This window comes from Lissotriton vulgaris, chromosome 3_1, assembly GCF_964263255.1.
Source record: "Lissotriton vulgaris chromosome 3_1, aLisVul1.2, whole genome shotgun sequence".
Lineage (NCBI taxonomy): Eukaryota > Metazoa > Chordata > Amphibia > Caudata > Salamandridae > Lissotriton > Lissotriton vulgaris.
Window position 1 is genome coordinate 499,339,117 of NC_141689.1, and position 26,676 is coordinate 499,365,792.

Genomic DNA, 26,676 nt, shown 5'->3' on the forward strand with positions numbered 1-26,676 from the left:
TTACAAGCGAGTTATAGGACCCTTCTTTATGTTTATGTGTATTGGTCTGTGACATCATATATAATTAATGCCACAGCTGTAGTGAATGGTCTGTAGCACCTACTTGTCCAAGTGTATATCTTGCCATACTTCCAATTCGGAGTACAGAAGATATCCTTGGATGGAAAAAAGGCAAAAATATGCAGCCAGCCATGCCTTTAACTAACTTTATATAGTTTCTAATATTTCGCAGGGCACAGACTGCCCATTGGTGAAATAGGTGCTCCGTATCATAGTTCTTGAAAGGAGTCAGTACATATTGACTGGATTCAGAAGTACCTTGCCTGGAAGGAGGACTCAACAGCAAGATAGTTGTCTTCTGGCTACTTTGCATCTCATCTGCATCCAGGGATGCTGCACAGAGCTGCTTCCATTTTCTTTAGCTCCTCGGACAAATGCTATTGCAAGCCATCCACGTCTTTTCAAAGTTATGAAAATTGGCATAACAGTTGAGTACGGACTGGACTGTTCCCATGGGGCACAGGGTCAGAGCTGATTTGCATAAAGCCATTATCTGACCCAGGGTGGTGTGGAGTGCAAAAAACGATGGATTTAGGCCCAGATCCTTGTACTGGGGTGAATGTAAGACATTGATCTACATTCTGTCCATCAAATTGTTTTTTGTAATTTTCTCCCTGAGTGTACTGGGGTAGCTCAGACGTGGGTCCCAGAGCCTCCACACCACTGGAGTCAAGCTAGCCGGGCTGATGAGAGGTGTTACCTCGAAACCGGTCCGGTCCTCGGATGCTTGATTCCGGTCTGGGAAAGATATGGCTGTTGTAGTTCGGACTGGACTGTTCCCATGGGGCACAGGGTCAGAGCTGATTTGCATAAAGCCATTATCTGACCCAGGGTGGTGTGGAGTGCAAAAAACGATGGATTTAGGCCCAGATCCTTGTACTGGGGTGAATGTAAGACATTGATCTACATTCTGTCCATCAAATTGTTTTTTGTAATTTTCTCCCTGAGTGTACTGGGGTAGCTCAGACGTGGGTCCCAGAGCCTCCACACCACTGGAGTCAAGCTAGCCGGGCTGATGAGAGGTGTTACCTCGAAACCGGTCCGGTCCTCGGATGCTTGATTCCGGTCTGGGAAAGATATGGCTGTTGTAGTTCGGACTGGACTGTTCCCATGGGGCACAGGGTCAGAGCTGATTTGCATAAAGCCATTATCTGACCCAGGGTGGTGTGGAGTGCAAAAAACGATGGATTTAGGCCCAGATCCTTGTACTGGGGTGAATGTAAGACATTGATCTACATTCTGTCCATCAAATTGTTTTTTGTAATAACAGTCAAGTACAGCACGGAGGAGCCATGCGCCAGTAAAAGATGGCCACGTGAAGACTCAGCTCCTCCGGACCTGTCCCCTATCCCTAAGATCCTGTAATGACTCCTGATCGCTGACCCCACCGCTAGTCGGCTGAAGGTGAGCGGTGCCCCTTCCAGCGATTCCGGCCCGCTGCGACCTCGGGGGCCGGAGATACACCTCTCGTCCGGTGCGGCCTGTGTGCTGGCTGGAGCCAGGGGATACATTTTAAGTGGGAGCCGGCCGCCAGTTCAACAACACAGGGGCCGCAGACGGGAAGTCATCAGTCGGGCCCCGGTACGGACCTAATCCAGCCAGCGCCTGGCGGAGAGAGGCGGCGGCACGGTGAGCATCGGTGTGGACCCGCCCAGGTACGAGCAATCGAAACAAGAAGCTGCGAAGGGGCGGCGGTGAGTTCTCCAGTCCCGGGACACGAAAGCAGCGGAGAAGTGGTGGCCCAGAGTGGGCGACTGCCGATCAAGTGCAGCGCGCAAGTATACATTGAGCGCCCCCGGTGCTCGTGAATGACTACAGGCGCCCGTTCTGTGGTCCTGGCCGGGTTAACATCAGAAATGAGACGCCCCCCCCCCCCCTGCGACCTAATGGCGAGGCTCTCCGAGCTGCAACGCTAGAGGAGGTGGTGCTGGGGGACGCCGGGCCCAGGAGAAAGAGCGGTTGGTGGGCGGCCAGGGCCCCTGAAAATGTGACTCGCATCTGTACTGGTCTCAGAACAGGCCGGACACCAATGTCATTGTGTCCTGGGTGGACAAAGACCACTGTGTGAAGTGAAGGTGGCGCAGTCGTTGCGGCTGGGAGCTGGCGGAGTGGGGGAGGGTCCCCCACCCCATTATTGGACCATCTCTCCTGATCGCTTGCACATGTTGAAAAACCAGCCACAACAATATCTGAGGTATCCTTTAAAATACGAATCTTCATCTAGGGCCCAGAATTGATCCCGCCAGGGAAAGAGGCATTGCGGGGACCCCTAAACATCCTTTCGTGGCCGTGGGGGCTGGCCCGCCCGGGATGGTCCTGGACGCGGCGATCCGAACTGGGCTGGACGGCAATTCCCTGGGCCTGTGCTTCCCCCGGGACTGAGGATCTGTACTTTGAAGGTCCGAATTGCTTTTGGGGACTACGCAGTTGCGACTGAGCCGGTCCTCCTACCTGTTTTGGGGCCCAAACAAACTGACTGGTGACGCTATTTGATTGCCATCCCCCTCTGGCTGGGTTATTAGTGCGCTATTGTTGCGTTTGTGAGGAGTGGAGTGGCCCGGGGTCCACCAAGGGGGCATTCGAGATGGTGTCAAAATCCGAGGGTGACCGGCAGCAGTCAAAAACCTCTAAAGGGTCGCAGCAGGTCCAGACTAACAAATTTGACCGGTACACGATGCCTCGGGGATTGCCGCCAGAATCGAGACTTATACAATCAATCGGAGGGGAGTCTGTTGGCCTGCCAGCTGAGCCGACCCTACTGGACGTGATGGCAGCGATAGATGGTGTAAAGACCTCCGTGGGTTAAAAAATGGAGTCCCTGGACAACAAGTTAGATGCAGTCACCATTGAGGTCAAATTAATATGAGCTGATCTCACTAAGGTGAGTGAGAAAGGTAAGTCTCTGGATATTAAGACCGCCAGCTTAACGGATGACGTCGCACAGCTCCAACAGGAAGTGCGAGACCTTAAGGCCTCCGGCGCCCTGACCAATCGGAAGATGGACTAAGATGAGGGGAGAGCACGACGCAATAATGTCCGCATTATTGGTGTTCCCGAGAAAGCTGAGGGCCTGGCCCCAGACCTCTTCGTCGAGGATATCATCCTTAACCATCTAAGGCCCAAGGGGCTGGGCAACTTCTTCACAATTGAACGAGTGCAGAGTGCCGGGGGTGGGGGAGACCTCCCTCGCCCAATGATTGCTAGGGTGTTAAACTTTAGGAACAGAGACACTATCCTGCAGGCTTCCCAATCTGGAGCTCCCCTTCGATATGAAAATGCCACTTTGCCGGATTTTACCCAGACTGTTCAGAAGCAGCGCCAAAGTTTCGTCAGAGTGAAGAAGAAACTCAGAGATATAGGAATGAAATACGCAATGATGTTTCCGGCCCGGTTGAGGGTAGAGGCTGAAGGGAGGGTCTGGTTTTTCGACATCCTAGAGGTGGCTTCCGATTGGTTGGAAAGCCGTCCCCCGAGCAGACTAGAGAGACAGGACCGTGATGGAGGTGGCGGACAGCAGGAAGAGGAATAATGGCGACCACAGATTGTCTGGGACTTTTAAAGAGTCAGGTAGTGAGTCCAACCCACATGTACTGTGTTGATTTTGGTCCCAGGACTCAGTGCGGACACGGACACACAGTGGGGTGGTTTCTCAGAGGGGTGGGGGGGTGTAGAGGGGTGACGGGGTCCCGACTTCCTCCTTTTTTCTACTTTTAGTTACTCAGTAGTTTCGATTATGGGGCGACAGGCACACTGCCAGTTGGGGTTTGGCATAAGCCATGTGCGGGGACAGGGGGTGGGGGTTGGGAGTCCTTCCGATTTCCATGTCCAAGGGGTTGTTTGTGTTTTGTTTCTCCACGTGAATTTCTTGACGCTGATTATCTGGGTTATGTTTGTCACTTTTGCCAACTTGGGTTACTCACTAAGCACAGCATTGCAGCACAACTTTAACAATTCCTGCCCCCTTTGATTGTTTAGCCGCAAATACACTGCCTATGCTGTTTAGTAATTCACATTATTATTACCTCACAGAGTCCCCTGACGAAGGGCAGATAGTAGCCCGAAATGCATTGGGATGTATAACTGAACTGGTCTTCTTCGTGTTTGACTTTGTGAATATTTAACAAATTCAGAGAACAACACTCAATAAACAATTATTGAGCAACTAATCAACGATGTTGATGCCTGTCATATCTCATTGAATGTTTAAATGTTTGTTTACCACAGTTTAACTATGCTAAAGTGAATGGAGAAATATTGTTTCTATTGCATGTACATTTAAGATTAACACTCAAGCGAGTGATAGACGCAGTGCATTAGGTTCCTGGGACACTTTCCGGATGCTCACTTTTGCTTAAAGCTCAAAGGTCTAGCAGAACCTTTTCACCTTTTGCACGCCAGGGATTAGAACACTGTAGAAGTGAATCTACGAATTTAAGTTGTTAAAATAGATTACTGAGTGCACACGCTGCTGCGCCATCCTCCCAATTAAAACTGTGGCAGGATGAGTTCAGAGGCCTCGCCAGGGACCAGGCCAAAGTGCAGAATGAGCAGACAGGGTGTATGAACACGGAGATAAGGCGGGGAAGATAATAGCCTGGCTTGAAAAGGGGGAGTGGGCATCGCAGCTGGTACCGGAGTTGCTGTGGGAGGACGCCTGTAAAATTACAGACCCACAGGCGGTAGTAGATAGTTTTGCGGAGTACTATAGTGGGATATATACATCTGAGGAGAGATATACGGAGGCTGAGAATAGTGCAATGATCAAAGACATCCAGTTACCTGCGCTCTCTGTAAAAAAACGGAAATATCTGGACTCACCGCTTACGGACGACGAAGTGGCGCAGGCCATAAGGAGTGTGCAATTAGGGAAGGCCACGGGTCCGAACGGAATTCCCATAGAACTGTATAAATTGAGCGCCAACCGTCTCGCTCCGTTCCTCCGCTCTATGTATGAGGAGAGCAGGGAGAGGGGACAGCTTTCATACGACCAGCGGGCGGTCAATATAGTAGTCATTCATAAAGCTGGTAAACCCAAAACTAGTTGTTCGTCCTACAGGCCCATCTCTTTACTGAATGCCGAGCCTAAGGTTTTGGCGAAGCTATTTGAGGCAAGGCTGGTCAAAGTTATCACTTCCCTGATACATGCAGATCAGTCTGGTTTTATGCCGCGTCCAAATACAGCCCTCAATTTGCGTCGACTGCATGGGGTGCCAGGCAGGTCACCCACGATTCAGGAGCCGGCAATATTGGTTTCCTTAGATCCCACTATGGATTTTGATAGGGTTGAATGGCAATACTTATTTGCGGTGTTGGGTAAGATGGATTTTGGTTTATTAGCTGGGTGTGTCCTCTATACATGGCCCCTCTAGCCAGAGTTGTTGCCAACAATCGAAAATTCTCGGACTTCCCCCTCGGCAGGGTTGTCCCCTGTCCCCACTCCTTTTTGCCTTGGCCCTGGAGCCGCTTGCAGCTTGGGTTCAATGGGATCGGTCGATTTGTGGCCTGCGCTGGACGCTGGACTGGGAAGCCAAGATCTCATATGCGGACAATATCTTGCTTTAGCTCACTAATCCGAGGGGATCACCGATATGTTTCCTAGATGTGCTTGCGATTTTTGGGAGATACTCGGGCTTCGCAATTATTTGGTCAAAATCGGTTCTTTTGTTCTCAGGGGGCACCTGCCGATAGTTCCACATACTTCCCCAATACAGATTGAGCCGGTAGGGTTTAAATACCTCGGCATTTGTGTAATGCTTGACCCGAAGCTACGATTTACCAACAATCTGGGCCCCCCCACTGACTCGGCTCAGGGGAGATGTCACGCGCTGGAAGACTTCTGGGTAGAGCAGTGGTTTTTAAAATGCTGGCCCTTCCCCGGTTTTTATACGCACTTCAAAATGCGATGGACCCGGTCCTGGCCTCCTACTTTAAAGACAGAGACCCTACGGAGGCAGCGTCTGTGGGACGGTAAGCCTGTTTCACGTTCACTAAACGTACTCTTCCTTGGTACGACGGAGGGATAGGTCTACCAGACCTACGTAAATATTATTTGGCCTCGCAGCTAGCCGCAGTGAATCACACGTTTTACGGTCCCCCGGGGGACCCGGGATACGCCATGGACTGCTGGCAAGTGCCAGGGAGCGACTTTACAAGAGAGTCCTATGCCAATCCTGGTCGATTCCCCCTGGCGAGACCCACTGCACATGCTGTTCAGGTGTGGCATGCGACTAACAGATATCTGAAATGGGAGGGGAGGCTTACACTTGCCACCCCGCTGTGGAGTTCGGAGAAACTGGTCAGTCTGTGGAAGACTAAAGGCTTCGATAAATGGGACCTCATTGGGATCACACAGATTAAAGATGTCTGGGGAGGGGGCAGGGTCCACACATTCCAGTCTCTTCAGCAGCAGTACCACCTTCATGACCGGGGCACACTACCGCTATCTTCAGATTAGACATGCACTGCCCACACATTCCCAAGGATACATCGCTTCCCGATGCCTCCCCCCTCGAAGACCGGGTGTTGGACGGTCACCTCCCTGTGAAGATCATCTCTTTACTATACAGGAAACTCATAAATAACATGGAGGATTCACTGGCATTTATTAAAGCGCGCTGGAATGAGGATGGGCTGGCGTTTAATGAGGAGGACTGGCGGAGGCGGTTTCCTCTCCACGGGAGGTGGCGAAACATATGCGGCTCAGGCTGGTGCAATGAAAGATTTTACACAGGTCCTATGTTACGGGCCGAGTCTGATCCGTATAGGCTGTTTGGAGGGTGGGGAGTGCAGGAGGGGATGCGGGGAACTTGGAACGTATGCATATTTTGGGCACTGTACAGTGGTACAGACCTACTGGGAGAAGATCCACGATAAGATGCGGGAGGTCCTGGGGGTGGAGATAAGGCCGGAGGCCCGCAGGTGTATCCTAAATGTTCGGGAGCCCACAGATCTGAATACGCACAGAAAGCAGTGGACGACATTAGCATGCATGATAGCGAAGAGTAATATTGCTCAGTTGTGGGGAGCGAGCCAGTCGCCTAGAGTAGAGAAATAGGCGGAGGATTTGGATTGGTGCATGATTAGAGAACGATCAGTATGTGCGGCTAGGGGGTGTCCTGCAATGTGGGGGAAATTTTGGGAGGCTTGGAATCACTACCGTGGAGATATCTGTGAGCCCCCGATACGCTAAGATGACAATGAGGTGCACGAGTCCCCTTGATCCACTTTCACTATTCTGTATTGTATCTTTTGATGTATGGAACATAATGATGAAACCTGCAGCAGTTTAAATTGTTACCTGATGTTCATTTATTGTTGATGTCTTCATAAAAAGATTTTCACAAAAAAGGACAGCACAGGGGGCGTGGCCAAGATGGCGGGGTGAGCGGACGCTTCCTCCCGTAGCTCCTCCGGCCCAGCTCAGCTCGAGCCCCGATTCCTGCGCTTCTCTCCCCCCGCGGCTGCACTGCGGGCGAGAGAACTGTGCCGGAGTTCTTGGGGCACATTTTGATACCACTTTGCCTTCTGTTGCCCCGGGGGAAGTCCCCGAAAAGTTTGTTCAACGCTCGATTCGAGGAGTGGAGCCTGGATCGCCCCGAGGAGAAGGGCCTGGAGGCGGAGCGTAGTGCAGCGCTGTCCGCGCGCCTCGGCTGGGCCGAGTGCTGAAAGCTGGGGATCACGAGGGAACGGACTCGACGGACTCCGTGGAGTGCGGAGGCTTCCTGGCCGGCGGCCTGGTGGCCGGAGTCATCGCTGGACGACAGACCCCAGACCTGCGTCGGCGATCTACCCCCCTGCCATGGGTGTCGGTGTGTGACGCCTTGCGGACCCCGAGCCTGGAAGCGAGGGACGTTGGAGTTTGTGCGGTGCCGAGCCGGGCGTACTAGCTGGTGAAGCTGAGGGACACTGGTTTCGCACTTTCCCGACCCGTGGCTGTTTGAGGGTCGCCCATAGACTTGCTGGCCTGGGCTGCCCCCCTGGGTTCCGCCCTCCCGCCATCTTGTCGTTGAGGAGCTGGTACTGGTGACCCTCGCCCGCGCCCTTGTCATACGGGCGCTCGGTTCATCTTGGTGCCTATGCATCTGCCGCCCTCCCTGGAAGCATGCGGCTGAGGGCCTCCGACCTGAACCTTGATTATCGCCCTGACTGGCTCGATAGTCGTCTCGCCCTGGCCCGTGCCGCCATTTTGTCGCCTGTGACGCACTACCCTTGTCCTCGGCGAGGTCTTCACATCTGGTGCCCACGAGCGGCTGAGTACATTTGCAGCGGCCAGCTCTAGGCTTCACCCACCGCGGAGGCCAGGATGGCTGGGAGACGAGGCGCGGCACGGGGAGATCGCACTCTGCCGGACATGCTCGGCAGGGCCCAGCAACTGCGAGACAGGGCGCAGCCGTCCCCGGGGTCCTCCCGGGCCTCAACAGACACCGCCGGAGGCGAACCACCGGTCACGAGGTCCTTCATGGAGGACTTATTCAGCTCCCTCAAGGAGGAATTCCAGACTCTCAAGACCGAGGTGGCCGGAGAGGTCCGTGAAGTGCGTAGGGAAATCGAAGGCCTGGGCGAGCGGGTCGACACTGTGGAAACGGCGGCCCAACGTCGCGACGAAGAGATAGTTCATCTCCAGCAAGACGTTCTCCGCCTACGGGAGCAGTGTGTCGAGCTCCAGGCCCACTCTGAGGACCTCGAGAACAGGTCCAGGCGGAATAACATCCGGGTGCGAGGCGTGCCGTCCGCGGATGAGGGTGCGGACCTAGTGGCCTATCTGCAGGACCTGTTCCGCGACATCTTGGGAGAAGGAGCGGACTTCCCGATCCGCATCGACAGAGCACACAGGGTGGGCCGCCAGCGCCAGTCATCGGCACCCCCACCTGATATCCTGGCATTCCTGCCGGATTTCCCCCTGAAGGAGCGCATCATGACAGAGGCCCGCAGGAAGCAGCCGCTGTCCTTCCGAGAACGACCTGTGGCGCTCTATCAAGACCTGTCCGCCATCACCCTGCAGAAGCGCAGGTCTTTCCGCATCGCTACGGACTTTCTGCGAGAGCATGAGACGGCCTACTCCTGGGGTCACCCCTTCCGTCTTATCTTCCGATGGAATGGGGTGCTACATCAGCTGCGCTCCTTACAAGATGTCTGTGGGGTGCTGGGACTCACAGCTACAGAGGAAGAAGGGGCGACACCCGCATGGAGGCGCCCCGAGCGGTGGGGCCGACGGAGATCGAGGAGGCGCCAATCGTCGGCGACGGCGAGTCGCCCTGACTCCCCTACCATCAGGGCGGATATGGCGGAGGCCCTGAGGACTGCGGCCAGGAACTTGCCTGAATCTAATGGCGTGGCCCAAACGGCCTAACTTTACTCCGGGGGGAGAGACTCTTAGCTTCTGCGATGCTGGGTTGGGGCTGGGGGTTGGGGGGGAGAGGTTGGAGGTGTGTGGCTGGACGTCCACTTGACAGGTTTCTACAGACTCGCCCACTTGGGCTAGACTGAGACAATGGGGTGTTTTTTCTTGCTTTTGGTTTTGGCTGGTTGCCATGGGTTGGTTTTGGGGGGGTTCAAGAGCTGGTTTGGTGTTGGGGGGGTCCCGTCCGATATTGTCCGAACACATGCGAAGCCGACTCTGGCTTTCCCTGCGCCCCTGCCCCGCGCGCCCCCTCCGCTGATCCCTCGCTTGCTGCATAGCGCTTTGCTTCCCTGGGAGCGATGCCGTCCCTGAAAGTAGTGACCCTTAACGTTAAGGGTCTGAATAATCCTGTGAAGCGTAGGGCGATCCTCTCCCTGCTAGAAGGGTCGCAGGCGGATATCTGCCTCCTGCAGGAAACCCATTTACTCTCTAAAGATTGCCATAGGTTGCGCTCTGCCAAGTTCCCCACGCAACTCTTTTCCTCGGCTGCGACGAAGACTGCGGGGGTAGCCATTCTTCTAGCCAGCTCCTTCAGGGGTGAGGTGTTGTATAAACATGCCGAGCAGAAGGGGAGGCTTCTGGTGTATCGCATGCGTCTGGGGGGTGTTGCCTTCACGGTTGGCTCCGTGTACAGCCCAAATGACCACCAGGATCGCTTCCTGGAATCTGTGTTGGTGGACGTTACTGCCTCGCCCGATCGCCACGTCATTCTGGGGGGAGACCTGAACATGGTCTTCGACTCCACTTTGGATAGGTCTGCCCAGCGCTTTCCGCAGACGGGGGAGCTTTCTAGAGCGGTTCAGGACCAGATTGCAGAGATGGATCTGCATGACCTCTGGCGCACCATGCACCCCGCCGATAGGGACTACTCATATTTCTCCCACGCACACCGCACTTATTCGCGGTTGGACTACCTCTTGGTGAGCGGACCGCTTCGCTCGGCCGCCACGGCGGAAGACATCGGGGTTTTGTCCCTGTCCGACCATGCGCCGGTTTCCGGAATATTTGCTTGGCCGGCGGCCCCCCCCTCTAGAGGGATGTGGCGGCTTCGGGACACGCTTCTCCATAAGAAATCGGTGGTGAAGCGAGTGGAGGAGGTCATTCAGGAGTACCTGACCCACAATAACAACTCCGACACGACCCTAGCAACGCAGTGGGCGGCTTTGAAAGCGGTCGTCAGAGGGGAGTTTATCTCCATTTCCTCGGCGGAGAACAAGGAGCGGCAACGTAAGAGGGAGGAACTAACGGCGCAGGTCAGGGAACTTGAACAGGTTCACCGCCGGACGGGAGCTCCTCGAGTTTGGAGGCAGCTGAAGGCTGCGCGGAAACTCCTCTCTGCGTTGGACCTGGACCGGGCGGAGTATGCGGCGTTGCGCTTGAAACATGCCTTTTACACCGGCGGGGACAGATGCGGTAAGCTCCTGGCCCACCGGCTCAGGGCTGCGCGGCAGCGCAACGTGGTAAAGGAGCTAGTGGGAGCGGACGGGGTCCCGATTTCCGGTGACGCGGAGGTGGTGGATTCCTTCCGTGCCTTCTACGAGGCGCTGTACGCTGCAGAGCCCTCCCCACCGGGAGAGGCTGAGGCCTATTTGGAATCAGTATCCCTCCCAGTCCTGGATCCCGCCCAGGCGGACCACCTAGAGAGGAACATTCATGTGGAGGAGGTCATCTCCGCTATTGCACGGTTGAAGCACGGCACGGCCCCGGGCCCGGATGGCTATACGGCCTTGTTTTACAAGACCTTCTGTTCCACTGTCGCGCCTCTCCTGGCTCGCTTGTTCAATTCCTTCTCTGAACCGGGAGCCATCCCACCGGACCTCCTCTCGGCGACTGTGTCGGTTATTCCGAAACCGGGGAAGGACCGGACTCTGTGCGGCTCGTATCGGCCCATCTCACTTCTAAACGTGGACCTCAAGCTTTACACGGGGATCTTGGCGGCCAGATTGGGTCTGCACCTACCAGGTCTGGTGGAGGCGGACCAGGCCGGTTTTGTGCCCGGTAGGCAAACGGTCGACAACACCAAGAGGGTGACGCACGTGCTTGAAAAGGCCTCACGCGTCCCAGGGGAGCGGATGCTGCTATCGGTCGACGCGGAGAAGGCCTTTGATAGGGTTCATTGGCCGTACCTCGAGCTGGTTCTCGGGAAACTGGGGATCGGCGAGAAGTTCCGCACTATGGTCTTTAATTGTTATAGGAGGCCGTCAGCATCGGTGCGGGTCAACGGACACAGCTCCTGCAGCTTTGCCATTGAGCGCGGCACGAGACAGGGCTGCCCCCTCTCGCCGCTCCTGTTTGCTCTCTATATGGAGCCGTTTGCCCAGAGGATTCGCGATAACCCGGATGCCATTGGGGTGAAGATGGGGCAATACACCCATACTGTCAGCTTATATGCGGACGATGTCTTGCTGACCCTGGCTGACCCCAAGCGGTCGCTCCCTGCCTGCGTCCAGGAACTGAACTCCTTTGCCCGCGTGGCGGGCTTCAAAATGAACATGTCTAAATCGGCTGCCCTGGATGTATCACTCTCTGTAGCCACTAGGCGGGACCTCCAGCGCCTTTTTCCTCTGCAATGGTCCTCCTCCACGGTGCCTTACCTGGGGATTTTGCTTGCACCCTCCCTACCTGCAATGGTCACTGCCAACTATTCCTCCCTGGGCAAAAAGATCAAGGAGGAACTCAGCCGATGGAACAAAGGCCTGCTCTCGTGGCTGGGCCGTATCGCAGCTGTGAAGATGACGATACTGCCTCAGATCCTGTATCTTTTTCGCGCTCTGCCTTTACAGCCCCCTGTGGGTTGGATACGGCAGGCGCAGGCTGACATCTCCCGCTTTGTGTGGCAAGGCCGCAAGCCTCGGATGAAACGGGTCCTCTCCATGCTTGCCCCGGAGGCAGGGGGTCTCGGTGTCCCGGACCTCCGGAAGTACTTTCAGGCGGCGCAACTTCGATATTTGGTGGAGTGGAGCCGGTGGGAGTCGGACAAGCACTGGCTCTTTCAGGACCAGGCAGTTGCGGGCCGTACCCTCCAGGAGGTCCCGTTCCTGCGGCGCACTCACCGCCCGCCTAATCTCTACGCCTCCTTTATCACCCGGGTTCTGCTGCGAGTGTGGGATGCGGTGTGTGAGCTTCGTGAGCTCACCACTTTTCCGTCACCGTTTACTCCCATTGCTGGCAATCCAGACTTCACTCCAGGTCTGGAACCGGGAGCTTTTTCCCACTGGGTGAGCGCGGGTTGTAGGGCGCTTTTCCAGATCTACGGGCCGGAGGGTGTGCTCCCCTTCCAACAGCTCCGTCAGGAGTTTGGCCTAACGGAGGGGGACAGACTGCGTTATATGCAAGTCCGCCACTGGGCTCTTCAACCCTCAGTGCGCGATGTCGCTGCCCGTTCGATTACGCCCTATGAGCGGTGGCTGGTAACCCGGACCTCGGATGCCAAGCTTATCACCGACTTGTATAAGTTTCTCCAACCCCCGCCGTTTCATTACCATAACCCTGGGAGGGAGCGCAGGCACAGGGAATTGGGCAGGACCTTGAGCCACAAGGAATGGGACAGGATTGCGTATCGGGCGAGGCACTCTGCGTACCACACTGGGTTGACGGAGACCTTTACTAAGGTGTCCACCTATTGGTATTACACCCCGGAGAGGCTCTACGAGATGCGCAAAATCGGCGATAAAGGTTGCTGGCGCGGCTGCGGACAGGAAGGCACCCTCACGCACATTCTCTGGGAGTGCCCGGTGCTGTCGGCCTATTGGAAGGAGGTCTTGGATGAGGTGGATAGGCATTTTGAGATCGAGCTCCCGCGCTTCCCTGCGTAGGTCTTGCTAGGCCTCCCCAATGACCTGATGTACCCGCTGAAGTCCCGCAGGGGTAGACAGATTGCGATTGCGCTAGGCTCAGCGGTTCAAAACATCCTTGTACTCTGGCGTACCCCCACTGCCCCCTCTATCACTGGCTGGCTGCACCGGCTCTGGCAGGTATTGGGTATGGAGAAGATGTCGCTAACAGTAGCTGGGAATGTAGACCAGTTTGAAGAGCTCTGGCACCCCTTTTTAGCACTGCTGTCCACGGAATTTCGCGAGCTCACGTGTCCACGGTACCTGCGACTCCTTAGGCTGACGCCGCCGGCGGCTCCAGCGGAGTGAATGTGGCGGGATCGGGGGGTTTGGGCTGGGGGTGGGGGGCGGGGTTACATGCTTCTAAATGCTGACTTTCGGACGGGGATGTTGGGGTATTGTTTTCTTCCTTTTTCTCCTTGCTTTTCTTTCTTCTACTTTTCCGGGGACGGAGGGTTGGAGGGATGGTGTGTTTTTTCACTATGTTGCGGAACGCTACTCCAGCTCGGCCTTGCTCGGGGAATGGGGGTCTACTGGAGGGTCATTCGCACTGCCTTATTGCCTTATGACTTATGCCCTGTTACCCTCCGGGGCTGCCTGCCTCCCTACTTTCCTTCTGAATCGCTGCAACGTTTCGCGTCTTGTACTGTATGTTCGCTTGACCTCCTATTCCCTTCCCCATGTTTTTTGTACCTTAATAAAAATACTTTAAACCTAAAAAAAGGACAGCACAGTAATTAAAAATAGGTCATGTTCTAAATGCTTCCATGAGTAGATTTATTTTCCACGTGGATCTTCTTATTTTTATGTCTGCAGGAATCCCACAAAGTGATGATTGGAATAATTGATCTTTTCCCTGATGTAGTAAGAGGTACACTTCCTAAATGTATATGGACGGTACCTTTCACAGTTGCGTGATATTTTCCATCAATTCCTGGAGTCAATGATCTTCCAAGGTGTTTAATGTAATTAGATTCAGAGTGCTGTTAGAAAATTTACAATAACAACAATATGTTCCTCTAAAGAGGAGGGCAAGTTTATCTACCAACAAAACTGAACTTTCCCAAGCTGCATACCACACCAGTATGCTACCTTGTTGCAAGACTGTCCTAAGAACCAAGCTAATCAGTGGACAGAGCAATGGAAATGAATGGTAGAACAGGATAAATATTATAGTCCTATGTTTCTATGGCAGAGGGTTGTAAATATTAAACCTTCGTACATTGCCAATTTAGTTTTCTCTGCACTGAAACTCTTAGCAATGCGTTTGAAGTCGACTGTGGTAGACACCAAAGCATTTGCCTTTCAATTTGAGGAAGCCTACCCATTTCAAATTGAGGTGAAGGAATTGGTTATTGCCTACTGCAGTCGCTTTTCAACCAGAGGAGCAGTTTTTCAAAGGGTGTGAATATATTTGTTCAGAATTGCTGCTCATTCAGTGTTAGGAGTTACTGCATCGATATGGCATGCATGCATTTTACCTGTACTTTTTGTATCTAGCTGTGTCCAGTGGCCTTTCAGTAAATGATGCTGGTTTCAGGGCTTTTGTTGTACACTAAATCACCTTGCCGAAAGTTTTACACAAATCATGTTTGAGATTTTGCTCAAGACCCCTTTCTTTTCTGATATAAGATTTTCTGTTGTCTGAGAAGACTGACCTTCAAAATCTAAGTTTTTGATGACTAGCTGATATTTCACTGATTGGTTAAAGTGACGAATTGGCTCTTGTTTCAAAACCACCACATAATACGGCTCAGCGTGTTTCCCTTTTTAATCTTTAGAGACTTACAAGGTCCAAATTATCACAAAAAATAAAAAAAAGTTGAGGTTTTAAAGACTTTGCAAATTACCCTTGTGTATATACATTAATGGGTACCAACTATGGTATTTTTTATGATCTGTACCATTGAGTCTTAAAGGCATTACTAAGCACTAACGTTGAGACTTCATTGACAGATGAGACATCCTGCCTTTTTAAAAATTCCCAATGAAGCAGATGGTAGATTTGAATGTCTGGCGTGAGACCAGGATCCATGCTGGAGGAATGTATTCTGGAGAAACTGAAGGTACCTCTGTTTATATACGTCTTTATTGATGATGAATGAAAGGTTGCCAAAAGTTGTGTACTTCAGGGGTTTTCTTTCACTTACATTAAGAAATACTTTTTTGCAGCATATTTCATCTATTCATGGTCGCAGAATATTTCATCTATTCATGGTCCCTGTTGAATGGTTTTCATACTCTTCACTTGTGTGCAGGCTGTAGTGGGATTCAAATTGGTCAGAACAGTTTGCGTTCAGTTATACCACTAACATTATTTATACTCAACAAGGATGAAGGAGAGGCACTCATGTACCAGGTTAGGCATTCTCCCACCTTCTGCTTGTGTAAACAACTTTATTGATTTGGTGTGATGTTTTACCGGACTGTTGCTTTTTAAGAAGCGGAACACATGAGAAAATAATGTTTTCTTTAATGCCACAATTAACAAACAATTACTATAACTGTTACTATGCAGTACACTATAGAATCGCTTTTAAACACTAAACGCATTTAACAGAACGGACCTTCGAAACTTGCGTGTAACCTTGAGGTTCTTCTGTTGGCTTCATTATAGCTGGTTGAGGTTGAGGCATCACGTTAGGTATTTTTACACTTCCTGACTGAGCCGGCTAAAATGAAAAAACAAATCCATTACATATACGTTAATAGTAACACTCTTTTCACACATGTGCCGCTACACTTGACTGAGGCATATTGTCATATAAATTCCAAAATGAATGGGAATGTATATCTATTTTACTGCAGAACTTCTGGGATACCATAGTATAGCATATTAAAAGCAGAACATGAGAAGCTATGTCTTTTTAATATATGGTACTTATTGAACCTCACAGCTAGCATTTGCAAACCTTATTTAATGCAAGTATACCACGAAAATAGTGTATTAACTTACAGGACTTTACATCCAAGGAGCCACACTTCTCGAATATTTCACTATACTGTGGCAAAACCCTGAGGTGCAAAAAGCAAGCACTGGTGAATCTGCCTTCCCAACAAGAAAAACCAAAAGGAAATGGACGGAGCGTTGACAATACAAGCACTCGCCCCCAGTCAACTGATCTGGGTTTCATCCATCACCGTTCTTTAGCCCACTCTGGCCACAATAAGAGGCATAAACAAACTTACAGGTTACCTTCCACTTTTAAGAATAACTGCGGAGTATAAGTTTAGCTAAGGAGGGTTTATACCATTAGCATAAGTAGGTCTAATTCAAAGAGTTGAATAAAAAGTCTTTTAAGACATCTGCCATCCTCAAAAGGAGTAAAAGTGTAGACCAAAACAGACGTCTGGATGGGCATACACTCACAAAAAAGGACAGTAATATGGAATCGTAGTTTTCTAAGTTGACAGTTGAAGGGGAAATACAAATCTCAGGTGGGCACAGACTGGAGGATGCCACACTTCAGGAGAACAAGTCCAAGGGCGCACACATTCTAGACCTAACGAATTACGTCAAAGTAGGAACTTTAGGTGTGTCAGACTTATGGATGGTGCTTGCCAGGTGCACAAGTTCAAGCCTGTATACTCAGGACTCGCCAAATTGGACTGATTAGCCATCAGACCTCCAAAGGGGGGATTCTGAACCCAATAGATGGGACTTCAAAAGCCCCATTATCTCATGGAATGAGGCAGGAATCTCCCCAAAAATAGACACTGACTTCTTAAATTTCCTAACACCCTATGATGTAATTATACTTCATGAAACATGAAAAAACAAGAAACAGCAGAGGATTGCAGATATTATGCAGAATTGATAGCTGCTCGTCAACCAATGTAAGGGAGGATACCCGCTACATTTATTTTTTATTTTTTTTATTTTACTGAGTTTTATATAGTGCGAACTAGATCCGAATCGGTTATCAGTGCGCTTTACATAGCACCAGTTGCATTACATGAGGGGACATTCATTTTTTTGTTAGGCACGGGAAGATTAAGTGATTTGCCCAGAATCACAGGGCGGATTGTATGCCTTGAGCGCCCTACAGGCATCATTGAGGCCCAGGCGAGGAGGGGGGTCTTGGCAACAAGAAGCTCTGCGGGGCACGAGACACAGCTGTGTGTCCAAGAAGGCCTTGGCCTCGCTCACCATAGGAGGACCCCTCATGTGTCCCGAGCCCGGTGATGAATAGAAAGAGAGTAACAAAACTCCGGCATATGGGAGTCCGTGAGCCCTCCCTGGTTCCGGTGCCTGAGCCACAACAGCAGGTCAGAAGCTATATGCAAATGTAGAGCTAGGGGAGAAGGAATCGCGCTAGCTGTCGCAGAGGAGACACTCATCAAAAGGTGCAGGACTATCGCGCCTCGAAGCAGAAGCGACATGCCGCGGAAACTGCATATTTCTCCTAAACACGTTAACACAAGGCTGGTCCTGCGCAAGATCGCATGCTTCACTTTGTAATATAGTTTGAAGTCACGAACGGCAGACGTTTTTATATAGCGACGCGTGGCACCATCGTTCTTCTTTTAGAGCACAACGTGAGGTTTCTAAAAGATAGATAGAAAACAAGCATAAATGAGTCACGTTAGATGGAGCAGAGCGGGAGGGGGAGGGGGTGGGGAGCAGAGCCTTTGAAGAGCTGTGCTTCCTCTCCCACTTCAAGGCAAATGTGAAGCAGTGGGCGGGGAAGCACAGGAGCAAATGGTAAGGTCGGGTCTGATGCAATTATGGCAAGCGCGCTGGGGAAGCCTGTGGGAGGGAGGCTGAGGCTTTGATGTGGGGAAATGCGCGTGCTTGTGGTCACGTGATGTCACGTGAACTGTTGGAAATCCGCACTCTCAATCCGCCTGGTTTAACTTTCTGGTTTCACCCCAATAGGTCTCTCTGCGAGAACTAAAAAACTAGGGTTACTGCTCGGGCTTTTCCCAGTTGAACCAGCGCAATAGTGGAACAGCTTAACTCGCTCACGTATTGCATACCAAGAACTAATGTCCTTAAGGAAAACCTGGAAGTCTTGGCTTTTCCCTGTTCAATGTTTGATAGTGCACAAGTTTTATTTGTGGTATTGGTTTGGGCTAGCACCAGGATACGTTTTAGGTCACAACAGTGCTTTATATATATATTTTTTTTCATAATGTTCAGCATGATCCCTTTGCTTTAAGAAGTACCAGGATATATGCATATGCTGTATGACTGTGAAAGTGAATTAGATTCCAGGGGTTGCTAGAGGAAATAGTGGACAGGAAGTGGCAGGAAAAGAGAAGTATAATGAAGAGCTAGCGAGACTAATGGCCATAATTGAGGAAGCACAAAAAAAGAGACCTTGGAAAATAAACACACAAAAAAATAGAACACACTACCGTTCCCATAATGAGAGAGAAATAAAGAAAAATGTGGTTGCAAAAAATCTAACCTTTTACCTTTTCTCATATGACAACCTGACCAGGGCCCCTCTCCTCAACATCAGAAGTATCTGCTCATGTAGCTCACTTGTTAAGCTGTAAAGTGCAGTAATGTTTGGGCAGGCCTCACCATACAGGGTACCCTATGACATCTAACAATGAGATTTGTATAAATTCTGGCTGCATTTTCAATCTCTGGAGTGTGGTGACCCAGTTAGATGTTCTCAATGAGTCAAAACGGTGAATCTAGTACATCTAAACAAATGCATATTCTAGTATTATCAGAGAAACACTTTTGGCTAGATTTTTAATCAGGTTGAGTGTTCAGTATCCTTCTTGGGTCACCTTCTCACCAGGGTATGTTAATTTCCACATGTGCTCATAGTTGGTTGGGAGTTCCTGTATTTATTCTCCCTTCTTCACGGCCACATGCAGATGGTCATTCCTGTTCAATAATATGAAGATGTAGGGGGACATATAGTTGGAAAATATGCCTTCAGAGCACGATGACACTGTATGCCCTAGACATACCAACTGAGAATAGAGAATTTACTCATGTGGATGAGGCAAGGGGACGGAGGGTGGCTGAGACAATGGATAGTGAGAAAAGTGGCAGCAATGAGGGACTTGAATGCAAGAGGAGACCTCAGGGATTGTGCACACTTAGTGGGGGTAACTGATATACGACCAGGTCATTTCCTAGTGCACGGTGCACTATGGGCAGTCGTTCAAAAGGGCTGGAGTTTAGGGAAAAGTAAACCACTTGGGACTAAAAATGCTCTGCATGACCAATAGAAAAAGGAACGCAGTTACCCTAATGTACAAAGTACTGATTGAGCAATACAAAATCAATTTAGTCCCCTAAAGACATTTGTGGGGCCTTGACAAAAATGGCAACACATACAAATAGCGTCACCCAAAGTGTCTAACAATGAGTGTTTCTGTTTCATATATTGATATCATTTATTTAGAGTCTATACCACACCTAAAGACTTACTAGGGTATCCCTGTACAACAAGCAAGAGGTCACCAATACGGAAAGCTGAATGGTAATCATTATCATATGGTGTGCTATGTACTGTAGTCGCCAACTATTGTGAGGGAGAGATCGCAACAATAGTTGGGGTGACAAACATTTTGAAAAAGCACCAGATGTGTTTGTATCCTAGAGTTGTTTGGAGACCCTAAAACTAAAAAAAGCCACCAACAGATTTGATTTGGCTCTAGCATTAGCAAACAGACAAACGGCGTTGACCTGGAGATCATACTAAGGCCCAAACTGAACAATCATTGAAAATGCAATAGGTCTCGCCTTTGATCAAGTTAAAGACATTTGCTTTGCTAATGGTATTGTATTTTAGCTTTGCATTATTTAGTGTATATTTGTGATATGTGCATATATTTCTCCTCGCCCCTTTAGTCTGCCTCATGCTATTGTAATGCTCACTATATGAAATTAACACACATACTATTCTTCTATTTATTCACCTCCGAAATCTGAAACACTGCTCTTTTCCTACTAACGCTATGCTTTAAACTACTACACACCTAATAAAACAATTCTAACTACATACAACTACAACATATCACAAATATACATTAAATAATGCAAAGCTAGAGAACAATAACATTAGCAAAATAAATGGCTTTAACGCAATCAAAGGTGAGACCTATTGCATTTTCAATGCTTGTTTTTGTTATCATGGCCTAGGCGTAGAAAACATTCCACTTGTTAATAATGTGAACCCGATATGCCCTTTTGTAAGGCTCTGAAAACTCATCTATTTTAGCACTAGGGTATCTTTTATTTTGCTCCTTTTGGTCCTTGCTAATGCTAGGCAGTACACCCATGGGCATTTGTGCGCTCTGTTGTCTCTTTTTTCAGCCATACGGAGATTTGTTGGGGTGTACAGGATAATGAACCGAGACCAGGATTCAAGCCTGGTTCCCTAAGGAGCATGGGCGGAAGCATGGCCATTATGGAATATCGCCTTTCGTGAAAGCGGGACTCAAGTTTAGAAGAGGACCTCAATTTAAGCCACGCCTCTTCGAGCTTTCAGTGGCTCACCGACCTCTATAATTTAAAACTTATTTATGTTAAACCTTATTACATCATTGCTGAAGCTCTTCTAAAGAGGAGGGTTGGGAGCATCTGCTACCTAGGGTACAAATTACGCACTTTGTCAGTCATTACTCTCCCTAGAACTAAAAGAGTTTTGTCACTGTAGTGCTTAGAAGTGCAGCGTAACAGAGAATCGTGCTAAATTAGGGTACAAATTAAGTATTTTGTCAGTCATTACTCTTCCTCGAACTAAAAGTGTTTTGTCACTATAATGCTTAGAAGTACAGAGTAGCTGAGAACCCTGCTAATATATAACACTAGACCACACCACCCTCTTTGCCAAAACAGCAATATGTGAAAATAAAGGGAAAGAAGGTTGCTCACTTAAGATACGAGCAAACAATTCTTAAACCACTGCTGCTCATTGGTCTATTTCCCCTGGCTCCTATTGTTCAGCTGGACTACAAACACACAATTTCATGGTGGGATATGTAGTGCTAGGTCGCATTATTTACTAAATGGTATAGGCTAGGCAGAAAGAACGTGACGGAAATAACCGCACCGACCGATTGCTCAACGGATTCTAATAACCGTTTACTTATCTTCTTAATTTCAGCCAGGGGAAAAAATGAGTGAAAAAAAAAAAAAAAGAGGGGCACATTACCGTACAGCCGAACTTCTCAAGCAATTCTCTAGGCAAATTGAATGCAAAATATTGTGATGATTTGGGAGATGACTAGGTTTGTGTTGTGAATTGTTATAGGACAAAACAGACTACTGTGCTTACCGGGTCGCATTGCACACCATCTTCGTCCCTTTCTTTTCCACAACAATAGAATAAATCATCAGTCAATTCCAATGTTCCTTTTACATCTCATCTATTTACCAAAGTGGTTGGGGGAGGGGAGTTTACCCCTCCGGGTCACGTATTTCTTTGCCACAAGGTTGGAACACACGCCTTCTTCCACCAGACCTGACACAAAGACCCACAAGTCGGCAAATGGATAGCCATGTGTCCCACGCTGAGCTTTTATTAACCCCCGCACTCCCCCATACCGTGGGAAGTATCTACCCAAAGACCCAAACAACTGTTATCCCAATACACTTAGCCAACAAGGTCGTAATTGTTGTGGTGGTTGTTGGCCGCAGTTTTATTGGGATCATGAATCACATCTGGGTCATATACATGTCAACACAATATCCCATAAATTATATCTGGGTCATAAACGTGTCATACAACATGTCTGGGTCATAAATCATACATGCCATCGCCGTGGTCATAAATCATATCTGCGTCATAAATCATACATGTCATCATCATCATAAATCATATCTGGGTCATAAATCATACATGTCATCCTCATTGTGGTAAATCATCTCTGGGTCATAAATCATACATATCGTCATCATTGTCATAAATCATATCTGGGTCATAAACATGTCAATCATCATATTGTGCAGATCATATCGTGGTACATTCAGTTCGTAGATGGCACGCCTACCAAACCAGTTCTTTTGTTGGTCCGTTGGTATTCCTCATGGTCGTGTTACCTCAGGGACCGCCATTTTGGCTGGTCACCCACGCCCTTTGCGTGTATGGAGGGGTAGCTTCTCCAAGGAGTTAGGCCCCAACTCGCTACCTTTGTGTGCCCTGCCGTCCGGCCGGGTCTGGGCCGCGAGCGCCGTCTCCGTTCGCTACTCCCCTCCTTGGCCCGGCCACCTCACCCTGCCGTGCGGCATCCCAAAATGAGTGGCCTACTTCTACACACCGCCCTGTTGGTGTGTCTCCTTAGCCATCCGTTGTAACCATTCCCGTCAATGCTTGTGTTGCTGTCCAGCACTGCGACAACTGCTGGTTCCTAGGTGTGGGTGGGTGGGTCAAAAAATTCAGGTGCGCCGCTTCCCCCGCTCCGCAAAAATTAGGAGCTATCTGGGGGGAGCGGTGGCTTATATCCCCCACTTCTGCTCGTCCGTTCCCTGCAGCTGGCTCCCCATTGGGGGGTTTGTACCATGCTGTCCCCCCGATTGGCTGAGGGTTCCTTGGTGTCAACAGGATGTTCCCCTGTGAGGTGTTAAGCCTTCCTGCCGCTTCTGGGCGCCCATAACCGATTCTTCCACTGGGGCTCGGCGCGGATTAAGGCGCCGGCCCTTGAGCCTCCCCCCCCCCCACCCCCCCCTCTTCGGGGGTGGTGCGGCGGCCTCTGCAATTTCAGTGACCAGCAGTCCTTACCCCCTTGGCACAGGGACTGCAGGCCCCGCCTCGCTCGTGTGTGTCAACAGGGGTGTTTGGCTGTCAAAATTAGAACCTGCCTCAGTGACACACTGGATGAAACTTTCCTCCTGCCTGCGTCCGGGGCAGTCCGTGCACGGGGTGGAATGGACAGAGGAGGCTTTTGCATGCCGCCGCGGGCTGCTGCAGTGGGAGGCCTCACAGAGAGGAGCTGGAAGGAAGGATGTGGGACACAGCCGCCACTGCTGCATCCAGGGTCGGATGGAGATGTCACAGAATCACACAGACCTACCTGCTGCAGGAACCGTGTCCAGCGCCCTCTTGCGAAGGAAGGAGGCAGGGCCCTCTTGCTGCCCAGGGTCCCCTCAGCACAACCCGGTAGGGCTAAGTAAGAGAAGGAGGCTCCTAGATGCGTCTCCCTGAGCTCGGGGAAAGCAGCCTCTACATCCTCGACTAGCAGCACAGTGGGCAGGGCGGGCAGCGCCTGCTCGCGGTCTCTGGTCCACACCGGCCGGCTGCTCCACAGTTCACTTCCCGATCCCAGGCACGCGCCTCGAGCTGCCGCAGTGTTAAGGCAAAGCTGCTCCGCCTGCACATGACACGCACCCGAGAGGCCGCTGGTGGCGTGTGGTACCTGCTGGATGCGCTACTATCTGCCGGAGCCCAAGAGCGGCAACTTTATTACTCAAACCCCGTGAAAGACTTTATTATGTTAGTTTTGGCCCTGTGGTTTCGCCCCAAGATGAACATAGGTAGTGGCGCCATTTTGTGAAACACTTTATAAGGCATGCCCACAGCTAGCTCTTATTCTGTGCCACTCACCACGCAGCTAAATGCTGAGGGGCCCATCCATTATTGATGCACGAGGGTGCCTCGTAGCCCGTCATTAATTTCAGTGGCAGCCTCGAGTTGTGCAAATACCGATTCCATGGTGCAGAAAAAACATTAAAGTTAACACAGTATGAGAAATGGTAAAACGATTATAATTACGAGTACAATGTGACCAGATTAACTAGTTAAACAAGCCAGTGTTTTCAGTCTTTGCCTGCAGAGCAGCTGGGTCTCACAAAGTGGGTCTCTCAGCACAGACCCGCAGCTCCACTCCACGGCGGTCTCTGCCCCATCTTCTCAAACACCAACAGACCAATGAGAGAGCTGATTGGCGCATGCTCCAGGCGTGAAGCCTGCGTGGTTGCAGTACGCCTGGTGCATGCTCCTTCAAAGCACTCATGAAGACATTTCTTATCAGCTTGTTAAATAAACAAGCTGATAAGAAATGTCTTCACGCCAGACGCAAAGCAGGCGAGCCAGTCCGGCTCGGAGACAAAGGGCGTGAACAGAAAACCCTCATTTCCAATGGCAGGCCACCATTCAGCATAAACGGTGAGGCCGTCCAATGGAAATGAGGGGCGGGGCTTAAAGCCCTTTTCTGAAAGGCATCACCTATAAAATCTCTCACGGAGGCGGAGCAGCGCTTTGCGCGTCAACGCACTCTAGACATAAAAATGGAAATGCAAACTGGTAAAATGGGTGGAGTGTGAAAGCTCTAATTATTCAGAGAAGCTAGGAGAGGACCTGGGCAATCCAAATTAACAGCAGCAAAGAATAATATATTGGTGGCTCTTTTTTTTGTTGTTTTTTTTAAACCAAAAAAGGAAGTGTAGAGGGAGTGATAGAATCACCCTCCTGGTAGATTCGTATAAACAAAGAGATTCTATCAAAAAAAAGTGCAAGTGTTATTTTTAAGGTTTTATTGTATATATTGAAAGGGAGGTTGGCTCTTCATCGGACCAGTGGGATGACGGCACTATGTGCTTTTAAAATACTTTTTTATTCGCTTCCCTAGCTGGGAATGTTAAAAATGGGTTGTGAGGTAGGGCTGTTGGCACCTACCGGGTCGACATGTTTCACAGACAGTCCCCTACTGTCTGATCATCAGGACCATTGGTGGTCCCTACTGGGAGGTACTCAGTTCTAAGTAGTTTTGCCTAGAGTCCTACAAACTGATAGCAAAAATCAGCTGCCAGTTTGTGCTTCAGGGCATGAGTTGGCCCGGTGTGAAGCTTAAAAAAGGAATGAAAAAAGACGCACTGGTCTCTGGAAGAGAAAGGAAAAAATAAGGGAGAAATATAACAGAATGAAATTATACATTCATAGCACATGGTTAGACTAGACCTTGTCATTGAATTTTTAAACGTATGCATTGTTTAGCAACATTTAGGAAGGTAGCTATTACCAAATATACTCTCAAATGGGGAGCTTTTTTCGTAGAACAAACATACATATAGTCTCAACACACATACAACAGTGACTCACAAAAAAGGACTGACACCCATTACTACCAATGTCTCGGTTCTTTTGTTGACAAAAAGTTTTGCGATCGGTTTACTCGTTTTCGGAGTTGCGATTGCAAGTGATAAGGAAGGCGCAGAGATATATATAGAATATACATACTTTCCCGGTTCTGAAAGCGTGCCTCATGAGCCGGCTGATACGAGGGTTTTACGATGCGGTCAACTAAAAAGGATAAAATAGAGCCGCATCCTCTCGTTAGACGGTATTGTTCACGGGAGCATATTTTACCTTGTTGTTTCTGAAAATCTGTCGCACTCGGCTGTTTGTTCACAGTCGATTTACTTACGTAACCGCTGATCGACAGTGCCTTATTCCTACCCCCGTGCCGCTCCGAGGAGAACATCAGCTTCACCTCGCTCTCGTCTATTTATACATATACCGGTTTTGCATTGTCATCGGCATTGTATTATTTTCCAACTACTAGTCTGCTAACCCAAGATGGCCGCTTGTTTTTGGAACACTTCCTGGTTGGAATGGAAGTAGTGTTTTTTCTTTGTCTGTCGGGTACAAGAAAATTTTTCGGAGGAAAAATTATTTCCAGTAGTTGGGTAGACAGTAGTTTAAACCCTAAAAGGGTATGTGGATAGGGTTTATGAAGTAGATTCTTTTCAGAGAGGAGAGGTCATTTCTATTCAGTGCTGCATCATAGTCGACCCCAGGGTATATCGTCATTAAGGACGTTTTTATTGGATTTGATTCTGAACACCCATATTTGTTCTTTCTCTAGGAGTTGTTCTTCTCTAGCAACCAATTCAATTATTGTCCATGACATTTCTTCTGGTTTGTGGCCCATTTCCAGAAAATGGTTGGTTAATTTTGTACTGGATTTTTTACATTTGACGGTGCTCTCATGCTCACCTATCCTCGTCTTGATAGCTCTGCTGGTCATTCCTACATACTCCATATTGCATGGACACTTTATCAGATATATGGCATTCGAGCTGTTGCAGTTGCTGAAGTTTCTTTGCTCCCAAACTGTGCCATCGTTGAATGTAATTGTTGTACTCTTTTTGGTCAGACAACACACTTTACAATTTCCACAGGGGTGGTGACCATGCACAAAGTTCACATTTTTCGCTTGATTATTGTTGGCAGGTCTTGGTCTAGTGTGGACTAGCATGTCCCGGGTGCTCTGCGCTTTTTTGTGCGAAAAAATGGGTTTTGGTAATTGGAGATTGCCACTGTTCAAGATTCTCCAATTCTTATTGATGATCTTAGTCACCTGGTTGGAGCTCGTGTTAAATGTGGTGACACAGATTGGTCTTCGTTCTTCCTCCTTTTGGATTTTGTCTTCCAGAAGGCTTTCTCTACAGTTGTTCCTTGCCCTTTTGTA

General features: G+C 49.8%; 1 protein-coding gene across 1 annotated transcript in view; it reads right to left on the reverse strand.

The window, feature by feature from the left end:
• Positions 1-26,676, reverse strand: part of SCAMP1 (secretory carrier membrane protein 1) — a 513,038-nt gene that overhangs the window by 315,744 nt on the left and 170,618 nt on the right. The window contains exon 3 of the mRNA XM_086960743.1: positions 15,861-15,965. Within this exon, the coding sequence (XP_086816869.1) occupies positions 15,861-15,965 (105 nt within the window). The remainder of the gene's footprint in view (positions 1-15,860; positions 15,966-26,676) is intronic.